The sequence below is a fragment of the Silurus aristotelis genome, assembly GCF_946808225.1.
Source record: "Silurus aristotelis genome assembly, chromosome: 21".
In the NCBI taxonomy this organism is placed as follows: Eukaryota; Metazoa; Chordata; class Actinopteri; order Siluriformes; family Siluridae; genus Silurus; species Silurus aristotelis.
In genome coordinates, this window is record NC_139594.1 from 14,104,984 (window position 1) to 14,118,966 (window position 13,983).

At 39.9% G+C, this 13,983-nt stretch overlaps 1 protein-coding gene across 17 annotated transcripts in view; it reads left to right on the forward strand.

Moving 5' to 3' along the window:
* Positions 1 to 12,149, forward strand: part of macf1a (microtubule actin crosslinking factor 1a) — a 189,677-nt gene extending 177,528 nt beyond the window's left edge. For 10 of the 17 annotated variants that reach the window (XM_083523443.1, XM_083523432.1, XM_083523434.1 and 7 more), the window contains 12 exons: positions 546 to 657; positions 801 to 949; positions 1,261 to 1,423; positions 1,744 to 1,898; positions 1,988 to 2,062; positions 2,816 to 2,833; positions 3,883 to 4,000; positions 5,193 to 5,255; positions 6,773 to 6,984; positions 7,686 to 7,799; positions 8,212 to 8,317; positions 10,267 to 12,149. In XM_083523443.1, coding sequence (XP_083379569.1) covers positions 546 to 657; positions 801 to 949; positions 1,261 to 1,423; positions 1,744 to 1,898; positions 1,988 to 2,062; positions 2,816 to 2,833; positions 3,883 to 4,000; positions 5,193 to 5,255; positions 6,773 to 6,984; positions 7,686 to 7,799; positions 8,212 to 8,317; positions 10,267 to 10,505 — 1,524 coding nt within the window. In that variant the 3' untranslated portion in view covers positions 10,506 to 12,149. The remainder of the gene's footprint in view (positions 1 to 545; positions 658 to 800; positions 950 to 1,260; positions 1,424 to 1,743; positions 1,899 to 1,987; positions 2,063 to 2,815; positions 2,834 to 3,882; positions 4,001 to 5,192; positions 5,256 to 6,772; positions 6,985 to 7,685; positions 7,800 to 8,211; positions 8,318 to 10,266) is intronic. The other 7 variants (XM_083523439.1, XM_083523437.1, XM_083523436.1 and 4 more) reach the window with 7 other exon arrangements.
* The last annotated feature ends 1,834 nt before the right edge of the window (positions 12,150 to 13,983 follow it).

The window sequence follows — 13,983 nt, forward strand, 5'->3', positions numbered from 1 at the left end:
ACTCAATTTAATCAATATAATAAACAATAAAAAAAGCATATTGCATTTCTTGGATTTATTCTACTTTATTTTTATAAAATATCATAAAATATTATTTTTATCTATTTTAGAACCGAGCAGGTAATTTATCAAAAAATGTTTTAAAAATGTAAACTGTTTAAATGTTAATAATCACAAATGTTAATAATAATAAACTGCGTTAATAAAAAAAAAAAAAAAAAAAAAAACGACAAGCAATTTTATGTTTGCATTTGTTCTTCCCAACTACCGAAATTAAACTGAACTGTGAATTAAAAATAGAGGTATGTAACGAACCGTGAGTTTTGTGTACCGTTACACTTTATATATATGTGTGTGTGTGCGTGCGTGTGTGTGTGTGTGTATATGTGTATATATATAAAACCATAAATAAACATAATAATAGTCTGAAATCATCCATTGAATGTCTGAAGTCTGTTGAATGTTTGAGTATTTATTATGTTTATGGATATATATAGAGATTGCTATGATTAAGGCTTTACACTGTAATTGTGCACCTCGGCCAGGTTTTCATGGAGGAGATGACTCGTAAACAGCCTGATGTAGATAAAGTTACAAAAACGTACAAAAGAAAACCATCAGAAACTTCTAGCAGTTTTGCTGAGAGACGGGGTGTCCGTAAGTGGCCTTTTCCTTCTGTACCACTTTTTTATTTTGCATACAAAAACAGAGCACAATGTGTGTGCAGTGTGGTGTTGAGTATTGGTGTGGTGAGTGTGAACACAGGTTGTTATCAGATATGTTTGCTTTCTCTTTCTTAGGTAAGCAGCAGCCGCAGCAGCAGCCTGTAATGCAGGTAACTGGAGGAAACCCTCGTCTTAACCAGCTCTGCTCACGATGGCAGCAGGTTTGGCTACTGGCTCTGGACCGTCAACGCAAGCTCAATGATGCCCTCGACAGGCTGGAAGAGGTACATCAGTTACACAATTACACAGGATTTACAATGACACTCTGAATTATTTTAATTAGTGTTACTGTGTATCCAGGAAGGCATCTTTAAATAAATAAAACAAACATGAATAATAAATCGTCATTTATTAAATATTTTATTAATAATTTATTAATCAAAGATAGAGAATATGTTTTAGATTTCTCAAAGTTTATTTAAAAAAAAAAAAAAGGCGTTTAAACCTAACAATTTTTTATTTTTTTTGGGGTACATAATTTCATATGCAGTCTGATATTTTTATCCTTCTTTAATTTGTCTCTCTCACATTGCAGCTGAAAGAATTTGCCAACTTCGATTTTGATGTGTGGAGGAAGAAGTACATGCGCTGGATGAATCATAAGAAGTCTCGCGTGATGGACTTTTTCAGGCGTATTGACAAGGACCAAGATGGCAAAATCACTCGACAAGAATTTATTGATGGCATCCTGGCTTCAAGTATGTACAAACAAATTAATATAAATAAACACATGATGCCTTTTTAAAAACCCTGTGTGCCGGAGTCAAATTTTATGGTGCCTTTAAAATATATATTGTTTGTGTGCAGATATCTTTGATGATCCATGTAGTGTGCGCGTGTATATGTATATGTGTGTATATATAACCAGAATAACTAAACAAATTACGTTGCGCACATTTTTTTATTTTTTAGACCATACCATTTTAGTAGGATTCAGTAGGAACTGCCAATTGAAATAATCTGTGAAAAACAGGAGTGAAGTGTGCATTAATCTAAATGTCTACTTTCGTCTTGACAGAATTCCCCACCAGCAAGCTAGAGATGACCGCAGTGGCTGATATTTTCGACCGTGATGGTGACGGATACATCGATTACTACGAGTTTGTGGCAGCTTTGCACCCTAATAAGGACGCCTATAGACCAACTACAGATGCTGACAAGATTGAAGATGAGGTAATATCAACTGATCAGATAATCCTTCAGTGTTTGCATCTTCCCTTTGGAACTACAAGGTAATTTTTGTTGTATTTTTTCCAATGTAGGTCACCAGACAAGTGGCCCAGTGCAAGTGTGCTAAGAGGTTCCAGGTTGAACAGATTGGAGAGAACAAGTACAGGGTGAGTTATGAGTTATTCCTTTTTTTTCCGTGACTATAAATAATGTATTGCAGGTATAATAATGTATATTAACAGACTTGTTTACTAAACAGCCATCATGCTGCAGTGCCGCTCTCTGACATCTTTATGGTTCTAACCATCACAACTACCTTTACATATTGATCTCATGCCACTTTGGGTGAAAGGTCCACTGCTGGATATGTGCATCTCCTGCATAACTACCTCACCATACTACCATTGCATCACTGTAACAGCAGTGTGTGTGTGCTTCTCACCACCATCAAACTAATGTCCATCCCATAATTTTGGAGAATGAAGGAGCTGCATTGTTTTTGTTGTTGTTGTTTTTTTCTCCTACATCATTATACATTGGGTAATGATGCTTACAGCATAAGATTTACTTACAAGAATTCCCAAGCCTCAGGTCCATCACAACCTCTGACTAAGCTGTGTGTCTCTGTTTGTGTATATCTGTTGCTTTCATCCCTTTTGTCATCCCTCACCTTTTCTTCTAACTCTGCCATTTTCAAGCACTTTGATCCATTTAGATCAAGAATTGCATTGCTAACCATCGCTAGTTACTGTTTTGTGAATCCTGACTCATTATTGAATTAGATTTGATTTCACTTAGAGCAGTAATTAAGGGTAGTTTGTTTAATTGTTTCAACATTTGTGTTTGTACATGTTATTTCATACTTTCTTCTTTCTTCTCCTTGTTTTCTTCCTTCTCCATGTCTGCTGGATTTTTTGTAGTTCTTCCTTGGGAACCAGGTAAAGTATCTGGCGTGCTTGTGATATGGCCTCAGAAATCTGTTCTAGATTTGGTTCGAGATTGTGACCCTTAGTAAAGAATGACTAGGCAGCCTCTATAGTGACCACAGCACAGAGAACTGGTTCCACACTACATACTATTGAATATAGTCCAGATATTTGTTTGAACCTCTCTGAGCCACAGTTACTGGGCATTTCCTGTCTGGTCTGCACAGTTACATAGCCATTACCCAAATATGCTGGGAATGTGTGCACTTCCAACTCTAGAGCAGATATCACAGGCCCTGCTAGTGTTTGGTTTTTCTGTAATGGTAAAATTGAATGATTCTAAAAATATTTGTGGGTTTGATTGTTGGAAAAATTTTTTTTTTTTTTTTTATTCTTTGGTGGTGGAACGAGCTACTGAAAGTTATATTCTTGAGATGTTGTGACTAGATGAGATTTTTTTTTTTTTTTAACCACAGTATTTCCTTTTCGCAATTATTTTATTTTTTTATTTTTTTATTTTTGAATACAGTTATTGCCGTATTTTTTAAAGCTAAAAGTAAAATTTACTCCGCGAGAGCTTGTGTCCATACAATCAGTGGGTACAGGTCTGAATCTGTCAATTTTGGTAGTTTCACCTATTAATAAAATAAAGGGATAATTAAAAGAGGAAGTAAAGATGACTCACTTAAACGATCTAAAATAAAAATACAAAAATCTATTTAATTTTCATGTGTAACTAAGGAGTCATATTTGTCCAATTCTTTGTCATTTAGAGCAATTTTGTTATTTTGGGCACATCCGCTTTTAAAATACTATGGTAGAAGTTTTAGAGCTTTGGGAGTGCTATGGGACATTGGGCTCAGCTTGATCCTGAATCATTTAGAATCTCAAATGCATGTTTTTTTGCATGAAAATATAATTTCTTCTTCTTCTTTTTTATTTATTTTTACTTTTTAAATGATTCTAATGTATCTAATCTATTACCTCTCTTCTCTTTCACTGCATTTTTTTCTTTTGCGCTTTTGTTTTTTTTTTTTGCACTTTGTCTCTCTCTTCTTCAGTTTGGCGACTCTCAGCAGCTGCGTCTGGTGCGAATCCTGCGCAGCACAGTCATGGTTCGGGTGGGAGGAGGCTGGATGGCGCTGGACGAGTTTCTGGTCAAGAACGACCCTTGCAGAGGTAAGGCTTATTTACACAAGCACACACAGTCGTGCACACCCGCTTACACAATCATCAGGAGCAGCTGTGTATAAGGAAGCTGATGTATTTGGTTGGGTAAGACATGTTCCACATTGCTGCATGTGCACACACACACACACACACACACACACACACACACACACACACACACACACACAATTGCTATAGTGTTATGATGTACAGGGCTTTCAGTATTCACCTCTTTCCCTTGTTATAACGTAAATATAATACACTACTCTTAATATCTTTTTTTTCTCTTTAAAAATTTTGTTATACAATTTATTATATTATAGTATAATCTTTTGATCAATCTTTTGAATTTCTAGAGCTAGAAAATTTATATATGCCATATTTTTTTAACCACTGGCAGTGTCAGCATTGTCCTGTTAAAAAGATAAATCTTTACTTTCTCAAGTGTTTCACACAAACACACACACAGGCACACACACACACACACACACACACACACACACACACACACACACACACACACACACACACACACACACACACAATCAAACTGGTTTTTCTCTAGAATTGCCCTGCATTTGGCTCCCCCAACTTGCCCTCACCAGTTTACTAGTCCCTGCTGATTAAAAGCACCACCTCATACCACAGCATGATGCTACTAATATTCTGGATCACATTAGGGATTGTTTTATAGGGATTTTTTTTTTGCAAAAACCATAGCTCTTTTTGGCAAGATCAAAGGCCAGAGAACAATTTTTGCTCGATAAATCTCTAACATGAAATGTTTTTTTGTTTTTTGTTTTTTTTTATATAAAAGATTTAGCAAATGATAGATGGCTTTGTGACATAATTCCAGTGTATTCCAATTTATTCCATTTCATTCATTGCAAAATTCACCAAGGCACTATGAGGTCTTTCAGTTATGTCATCACTCGATCCATCAACCATCCCCCCTTTTATTTTTGCTGTGGGAGTCTCTGAGATATCACTTTATTTCTTTGGACCTTTCAGACATGTGATCATCTTACCATGTCTTTATTTATGCATGCATTATCATATATTTAGCTCTATTCTGTCTCTCTCTTTCTTTCTTTCTTTCTTTCTCTCTATTTGAATTATAGTGCATGATGCATGTTCCTTGGGTCTCTCCTTCCCTTTCCCCTTCCCCACCCTCTCCCTCTCTTTATCTCTCTCTCCCCAGTGCAACATCCCGGACTTAAAATCCTTCGCTCCGACTCCAGCTGCTCCATATCATCTCGTATAGGTTGGGTCTCTCTCTCTCTCTCTCTCTCTCCCTCTTGATTTTTTTTCCGTCTTTCTCCTGTTTTGACTCTAATCATATTCGGTTCCTGTGTGCCGTGCTGTGCTTGGCTGACTGTAGCACTGAACTGACTGTCCTCTATCGTCTGTGTGCTCATATTGTGGCTATATGCGTTTTACAGCACTGAGGGCTCAACCACATGTTCCAGAGTCCTCATTTAAATGACATGATGATGGTGTAACCTGAGCACATGGCTTTTTTGCCCATTTCTTCAATCTATACTACTCTGTGTGTGTGTATGTGTTAGAGAGAGAGAGTATAAAAACCTTCTTCCAAGTTGTGTGAGTGAGGTTAAACGTGTGTTTGGGTTTACCTCCTGTTGTCTCTTATGTCTCTCAGTGGCCGTCACTCCTGGCTATTTCTGCTGCAGAGGTACCTCACTACTACTCTCTCCTCCACTCCGGCTATCTCTCACTCTTTTCAGTCTGACACCATCTCTCCATCCTGCAATACACTAAAGTCTAAAACCATTTACCAACATCAGATCCATCTCCTCACTGCTCGGTCTTTGCAAATGTGTGTGAGTGTGGGTGTGAGGGGACGTGGATGTCTCGGTCTCGTCCCAGCAAGCGTCACGCTTCTCATTCCCATTCGGGCTGGGCCTTGTCTTTTCGCTTTTTGTGCGTGTCCAAAAATAAAAATAAAAATACAAGAACTGGGAGTGGCAAGCCTGGGTTTCTAATATTGCTTCAAGCAGCTTTTAGTTTGCCCAAGTTTGCTCATGGGAAATGAATTACAGACTCTACCTGGGAAAGAAATTATATAGTGTGCCGCCAATTAACAGCTGCCCTGCTGTTGCTTGAGACTATGGGGAACGGGGTTGTGTTGCAGTCTGCAGGACAGCTAGTGACCAGGTCTATAGTGCACTGCTGCTATTGCGCACAGCCCTCTCCCGATCTGCTCTGTTTCCTCTCATTTTCTCTCCCTCTCTCTTCTCTCTCCAGTTTCTCTGCCTGCCTTTGTCTGTGGTTGGCTGCTCGGGGCTGTGTGTTGTGTGCTAGGCCTGCAGTGTTTTTTATCTGTTTTTTGTAGAATGTTTCTCTCTTGACCAAAGGCTTCTGTTAGTATCTAGTGTTTTTGTGTGTCTCAACCATAACCAGCTACGCCTCTTGGTGTTTTTTTTTTGTTTTTTTTTTTTTAGCAAAGCCCACCACTAGCACTGAGCACTCCAAAGTGCCCAGTGGTGGATTCTCTGAGATTAAAGGTTATGCTTTTTGGAGTGGCATTTGTGTCTGGCACTAACTGAGCACAACCCTCAGTGTATGGATGCTTGTCTTACTGCTCATGTCCCTTATTAAACTCCTGCACTGTGTCTACCCCTTACAATTAACGTGGATTTTATGACACGTCTATTGACCGGGAGCAGTTATTTCTCCTCTCGTGCTGCCCACTGTCCATTGATCATGTTCGATTCCAACTCGTTAACACTCGTCTGATGTTTTTGTCCCTTTCTGTCTCAGCCCGTGGACGTACCAACCTGGAGCTGCGGGAGAAGTTCATTCTTCCCGAAGGAGCCTCGCAAGGTATGGCAGCTTTCCGCTCCCGTGGCCGACGCTCCAAGCCTTCATCACGCACCGCCTCTCCAACGCGCTCCTCTTCGTCAGCCTCGCAGAGTGCGCACAGCTGTGCCTCCGTGCCCTCTGCCCCTGCCACGCCCACTGCCACCTCAAGGGTAAGCAGAAATGCACACACACATAGTCACTCGTGTTAAATCCTCATACTCCACTCGTCTTCTTTTAGATCACTAGTTGTTCATGTTCATACATGTTAATATTCAAAACTGAAAATGTCCATCAAAATATGATAATCCTTTTCCATCAGGGGTTTTCAATCTTATCAAAGGCCAGTGTGTCACTAGATTTTCATTCCAGTCAATCAGAGTAGTCGAATAAAAGGCAGTTAATCACATCTGATTGTTAGGAATGAAAATCCTACTGATAAGATTGGACAGCTCTGCTATATGTCCATGGTCTGTTTTAATGTTACCTTCCATTACAAAGGTTCCTGTCTTTTCCTGTCCTTTATCACATAGATTTGTTACTTATGTTCCCATTTTCACTGCTTCAAGTTGGGTTTTTGTGTTTATTGTTGTTTCTGCATGTCAAAGTCATTTGGTCATCTGTGGGTTTTTGTCCCTTTTGTCTTTTTATCCTCCTTCTTTTCCCTGCTTAAAATTTTTCCCTTCCTTTTCCACAATTTCACCTGTGTTTGTATTCATCACCACCTTTTCCATGCACTGCACTACTCTGTGCTGTGGTCCTCGCAATCTCTCCACTCCCTTTTCCCACTTTTTCTTTCCCAATATTTTTTCCTCACTTTCTTCCCTCTCATTCACCTCCTTATCCTCCTTCTCCCTGCCTGCTCATTTCCCAGTCCACCCAATGTCAATCGCGGGGCTATGCCAAGCCCTGGCTGGCACACAGTAAAACTCCAACTCCAACCAAGTGCCAGTCCTGCCCAGAGCACAGCCACACCCCTGGGCATGAGGTAACACACTGCCTCCCCTCCCCGAAAGCCCTAACACACTAACAAAAAAAAGCTTTAAGAGAAAAGGTGTCAGAACACACACCAATAACCAACAGCAAATCAATTTTTTGGTTTTTTTTTAATGCCAAAACAGCAGATTCAATCAGATTCAATCTTCGGTTGGTTTAAAAATGATTTGTATGATTTAAAATAATTAGAAAATGTAATTTGATTATTCTATCATTTGCATGAGTATTGTATGAAAATTATGAATTAATTAATTATTAAGTAATTACTATTGACCATTATATCGCATGTCTTTATCCAAAGATTAATCCTTGTATAGTGTGTTCATGAACATTAAACCATGATGGATGAAACATAATGAACGCTGCATGACGTCAGTTTAATTTCTGTATTTCTCTTATTGCAGGGAGGCTCCACAACCAAGCTTAAAAGGCCACCTTTTCATTCCAGCCGTGGATCTCTGACAGGTGAAAATGGTGGAACTGCAACTGCTGCTAAACCTGCACGCTCTGGTGAGGAACCACTTACAGCTTTTTTACATTTGCTCTATACAGATTGTTTAAGGAAATTACAGAATGTTTATTTCTATAGTGCTTTTCACAACAGACATTGTCTCAAAGCAGCTTTATGGAACTTTAGATTTAAAGTAAACGATGTGTATTTATCCCTGATGAGCAGCCTGGAGCGACTGTGGCAAGGAAAAACTCCCTTAGATGTTATGAGAAAGAAACCGTGAGAGGAACCAGACTCAAAAGGGGAACCATCCTTATTTGGGTGATATCAAGAGAGTCATAAAAGTCTTAAAACAATACAAAACATTCGGAGAGGGAGAACCACCATAAGCATCGGAGTGTGTGTGTGTGACTATGTGTAATGTTCTTTCTACAGTCTTATACAGTCAGTTGTGAAACCAGGAGCTACTGAGCATTTCATAAAATAGCTCATTGTCTGAGATAATCATAGATCCAACGCTAACTCCTCCATGCCAGAGACTTTAAACATTCAAAGTTCAATGTACAAATTCTACATGAAGTGGGATCCAAATGGCGCTGGTACGTCTCTAGATTTTTGCGGGGTCGGCATCTACTTCTTTGAAGGTCCGTGATCTTCATGAGGTGGGACACGACTGGAGCTGGCGCGATGTCGGGGATGCCTCGGGATGGGAAGAGAAAGTTCGGTTTAGTGAACAAAGCTGTTCAGTAAGACAAAATACCTTATTATTCAGGGGAATCACTCATTACTACTCTATTTTTTTAAAAGCTAATAAAAAAAAAAATTCAGGTAGGTTTGTACTGAAATTATATCAAAATTCAAACGTAAATGCTACAGTGTGCAGGAAAAAACATTCATTCTGTAGTACAGGCCTAAATTGTTCTGTGTAACTGATGCACTTTGTCTGATTACAGTAGCCTGTGCATGCATATCTTGAATCCATTTAATTTGACTACATCAGAACTGCAGCAAAAACAAAATTGCAGCATCTGATCACTGCCTTATTAAGGTGTTATCTTGGGTTTACACACTGGCAGTCAGTCAGCCCTGTACAGCAATGGTTAGTTTCTCTTAAAGGAGAATGACTTAAACCACCACCTCCCCACCATTAACATCTTCCTGTCTATTGTTTTTACTTACTTTACTTTTACTTACCGTATTTTTCGGACTATAAGCCGCTACTTTTTTCCCACGTTTTGAACCCTGCCGCTTAAACAACGAAGCGGCTAATATATGGATTTTTCCTGGGTTTTTCCCGGTTTCACAAACTTCAAGCCAAAAAACCAAATTATTTGTCACGCTGAAAACAACCGGGCATGAAAAAATGCACCTCACCTGTATTCTGAGCTGCACGGCATAAGGAAAAAACATTCACCAATGGTGATTATTAAACGCACGAAGAGAGAAACTCCCGAGAGAAATAGTTGTGAAAGGAAGGAGGAAGACGGTGAACAATGACTTACTTGGTAGGCTACTGTTTAGATACAAGCCGTTGTAATGCGTTGAGTCTGGGTCATGGGAGAGCTCACTAACTCCAGTTACAACAGAAATCATATAAGCACAGACAGGTTTTAAAAACTTGTGCTTTTTTATTTTTCTTGGTAACAGCATTACGGTTTAGTCAAAGAAACTTAGAAATGAGCATCAGAAAATAATAAGGACATATTCCTCGGTCTTGCACAGATGCAGTAATACCGAAAAATGCGGCGGCAGGCTATTCCCAAAATACTGCTCTGCTTTTAAAGGAGCCACATCATATTTCACCCGTTACACCATGTAACAGACACTGTCTTTTGTTAAAGCCTGTGTGAAGTTCATTAGTTTTAGTGTGGCTTATAGACAGATGTGGCTTATTTATGTTCAAAATCAGTGGGTCCGGAAATTACGGTAATCGTAATTTTTTTTTCCGGAAGGTTCTTTAAACTGGCCGATTTTACAGTGCTGACGTTGGCTGTCTCTTTCTCCTCAGACAACAAGCGCACTCCATCTACAGCCAGCGGACCCGCTAGCCGTGCAGGCAGCCGTGCCGGAAGCAGAGCCAGCAGCCGCAGGGGCAGCGACGCCTCCGATGCTTCTGAGCTTATGGAGACGCGCTCCGCCTGCTCTGACACTTCAGACACGCCGCGCCGCCCGGGCGCCAAACCCTCCAAAATCCCTACCATCTCCAAGAAAAGCCCTAGTCCCAAAACACAGACGACGAAGAAGTAGCAGGTTTTCACCAGAAACAGGCGGAGACTGGGGGAAAGGTGCACTGTCCTTAACGTGGCACCATTTACTTCCATATTGCATGCCAGTCAACCTACCTGAGCACCAGCACAGGCATGAGGGCTTGATGAGAATCGACAACCAGAACATCTCCAAAGGCTCCAGCTGTACTGACAACACCTGGACAGTGCTGACCCCAGAGCTGCCCCTTACAACAAACATAACAGTGCTGCCTTATTTGTGTTACAATGTAAATGACTTTGTTTCTTGAAAACGTGACTGAACTGGAAAGCAACTAACACGTACGCACATGGACACGTCGAGTGGCACGACCCACTCGATTTGAGATTTTATCTCAGCCACATCAATATGCAATGGCGAGCCACTCTTTAGCGCTGAGACTGGGGGGGATGGTACAGCCACAATTCTAATACTGACTCTCATAGGCATAACATTTCTTTAGGATTTCTGTGGGGAAAAAAAAAGAAAACAAACAGTGGTGAATTTTCTGACCTTTTCTCCACTGAATGTAAAGCTCCATGTTGTTTAGCAGGATTTCATTTTGAAATGACTCGAGAACCTCACTAAGTATTCTGCACCTAGACCATGTGGTGAGTGGTTTGTGTGCGAGTTTCTTTCATGGTGGACGAACTGAACAACTATTCAAGGAAGCGGTGAGCAATTCATCAGCCCATCCTCGCTAGTGAGTCACGATCTTGGTTATGTGACCACAGCTTCCCTTGTTGTCTCAACAAAGCGTCCACTAACGGCATTCGACGTCCGTAGAAAGTCCTAAATCCGGAGAGTACTGAAGTACGGCAGAAATTCACACATGCACTGACATTTTCTTTTCTTGCAAACCTGACGCTAATACGAACAGACTTTACTCTCTCACCTGTGTGTTTTAACCATGATTAGTTACACATATCATGTTACAGAGATTTTTTAGTTGCTTTACTTTGAGAAAAGTCTTTCAAGAACTTGTGAATGTTTCATGGTTAATTTATAATCCTGATGTGTTTCGATTTTTGCTTGTTTCTTTTCTAGTGTAATAAAAAAAAGGTGTATTTATTTACAGTATAATATCGCATCATGGGAAACGCTAGTATTACATTTCATTTGATAACTTTGATTTTGTGTTGTTTGTGTTTCTGCCTTTGTTTGAATGATTTCTCTGATAATGGTCATTACTGATATAATGGACCACGAAGTTGACTGATTTCAAAGGTGGCCTTTTTGTCAGTGATTACAGCTTCCAGATCATGTAAAAAATAAAAAAATTATAAAGAATTTGCTTCCCACTTTGTTGTTGGAAGCGCGTTATAGCAAGTCGGATCACGGGGATTTGACCACATACCCCATGAAAAGGCTGCTTTACATAGCCTTGTCTCTGACAAGCTGAAGCATATGAATATCTAATGAAAGTGAAATCGGAAGGTAATTTTTATTTATTTATTGTGTCTAAGTGACGGGAGGGAGGGGGGGAAGGGCTATGAAACGGATTCATGACTTGAGTCTGTGCAACTCTCTCAGTCTCAGTATGATGGAGAGATAAAAGAGCAGGGTGCGATTGTGTACAAGTGAAATGTTAAGATTATTAATTCCTTTTTTTGTTCCCTTTTGTATTAAAATTATGCTTGCAGTAAATCGCATTTGTTCTTGTTTATTAAAAATGTGTGTTAAGTTGGACAACATGCCACAATGCAGAAGAAAAAATGCTTGTAGATATGAACTGCAGCTTTTAGATTCTTTTTTTTGTTCATGGAATTAAAGTAAGGGATAGATTCAGGTTCACACAAAGATAGTGAGGTGTTTGAGTGTGTGTGTGTGAGTGTGCGCGCGCATGCACGCACGGACCACTGCATACCACAGGAAATTTCATGATAATTATAAGCCGGGAGTAATTACTTTTCCATAGAGATAAAGACAGCCAATTAAATGTTTAAACAGGATGGGTTTACGTCGATCGTACTCACGCAATTACTAAACAGTTTGAAAGGAGCTGCACATTACAGAACATAAAGAACCTTTGTTTTTTTTTTATGTGTGTGTAAGCCCTTGGCATGTGTGTCTCTGTGTTTATATTGGACTGTGTATAGGGTCGGTGGTTGGATGGAGCGGATGGGGTTAGGGAGGGGTAGTGCTTCATTCTGTGTACACACACACACACACACACACACACACACACACACACACACACACACACACACACACACACTGCAGCTGTGTCTGGGGTTATATACAAATATTTAAACCCACTCACATCCTTTCCCTCCAAACCGTTTCCTCAGCAGCCAGAGCAGCTCCTGTGTCATGTCGCACCACTTCACCTCAGTCACATCTTCAGAACGTCGTCCTTCTTTCCTTTCTTGCACCACATCCCACAGGGCCGGTGTATGGGATTGGCTGGGTGAGGGAGTGGTCTTCAATTGACTAATAGTTTTAAGTAATGTTTTAAAATAAAAAGCACCTTTAAGGGTTCCTTAAGCTACATTCTCTGTTTAGGGAAAGTGCACATGGCTCAGTAGCATGGCCCGTAGTGTTGAAACCTGACAGGCTTCGATCCTGAGCTCGAATAATTGTCAGTGCATTTTCTTCCTGTGTATGTGAGGGTTTCCTCCCACGTTCACAAGCACGGCAGTAGGTGGACTACCTGAGACGATCTGCCCATCAATGTGTGTGCGAAGAGGCTCCAGGATGCTTCCCACCCAATATTAGCAGGACAGGGTCCAGATCACCATCACCCTGACCAGAAGAAAGTGAATGCGTGTGTGAATATGTCTTTAATCAACATTTATTAAGTAAATGTAAGGTTTAAAAAAAAAACTAAAACAAAAAAAAGCAAAGAACAAAGTAAAGCAATAAATGAAAAAAAAAAACAAGAGAAAATCAAGAACATGGTAACACATAATGAATGCTCCAGACACATTGGGCTTTCCAGCAAACATATTTATATAATTTGTTAAATTAAGCCAATGATTTTCATGTCCCTTAAATCAGCTGGAAGTTCATTCAGTAGTGTAGAGAGAGGGAGGAGGATATGGGCATTTCAGACACTCCCTCACTACATCTTGCGAAGAGAAGGAAGTTTCAAATTCAGATTACATAGTCAGTGTAAAAGGCCAGAGGCTCGTATTGCTGTTCTTCTGTTTAAAGTGTCAGTACCTGCTGGTGTAACTCGTGTATGGTTACAGTGAAAAGGAATTGGTTTAAAAACAATGCAAAGGTGAATTTCTCTTCCTCAGAAGGACACTTCAGGAAACATGGACAGTTTGTACCTTGGATTACGACACAAAGGCAAAGAAAAGCTGGTGAGAATCTGTCCATCTACAAATTTCTGATTTTCTTTTTTTTATCAGATTTCTATTTTTTCATTGGATCTTATTGGATCAAGCTGTAACTCGTCCGGAGAAAGGCCAGTGGTTGTGTTTCACTGGACTCTTTGAAGACTTTTCTGGTGCGTCATTAGAGTTTCTTTATT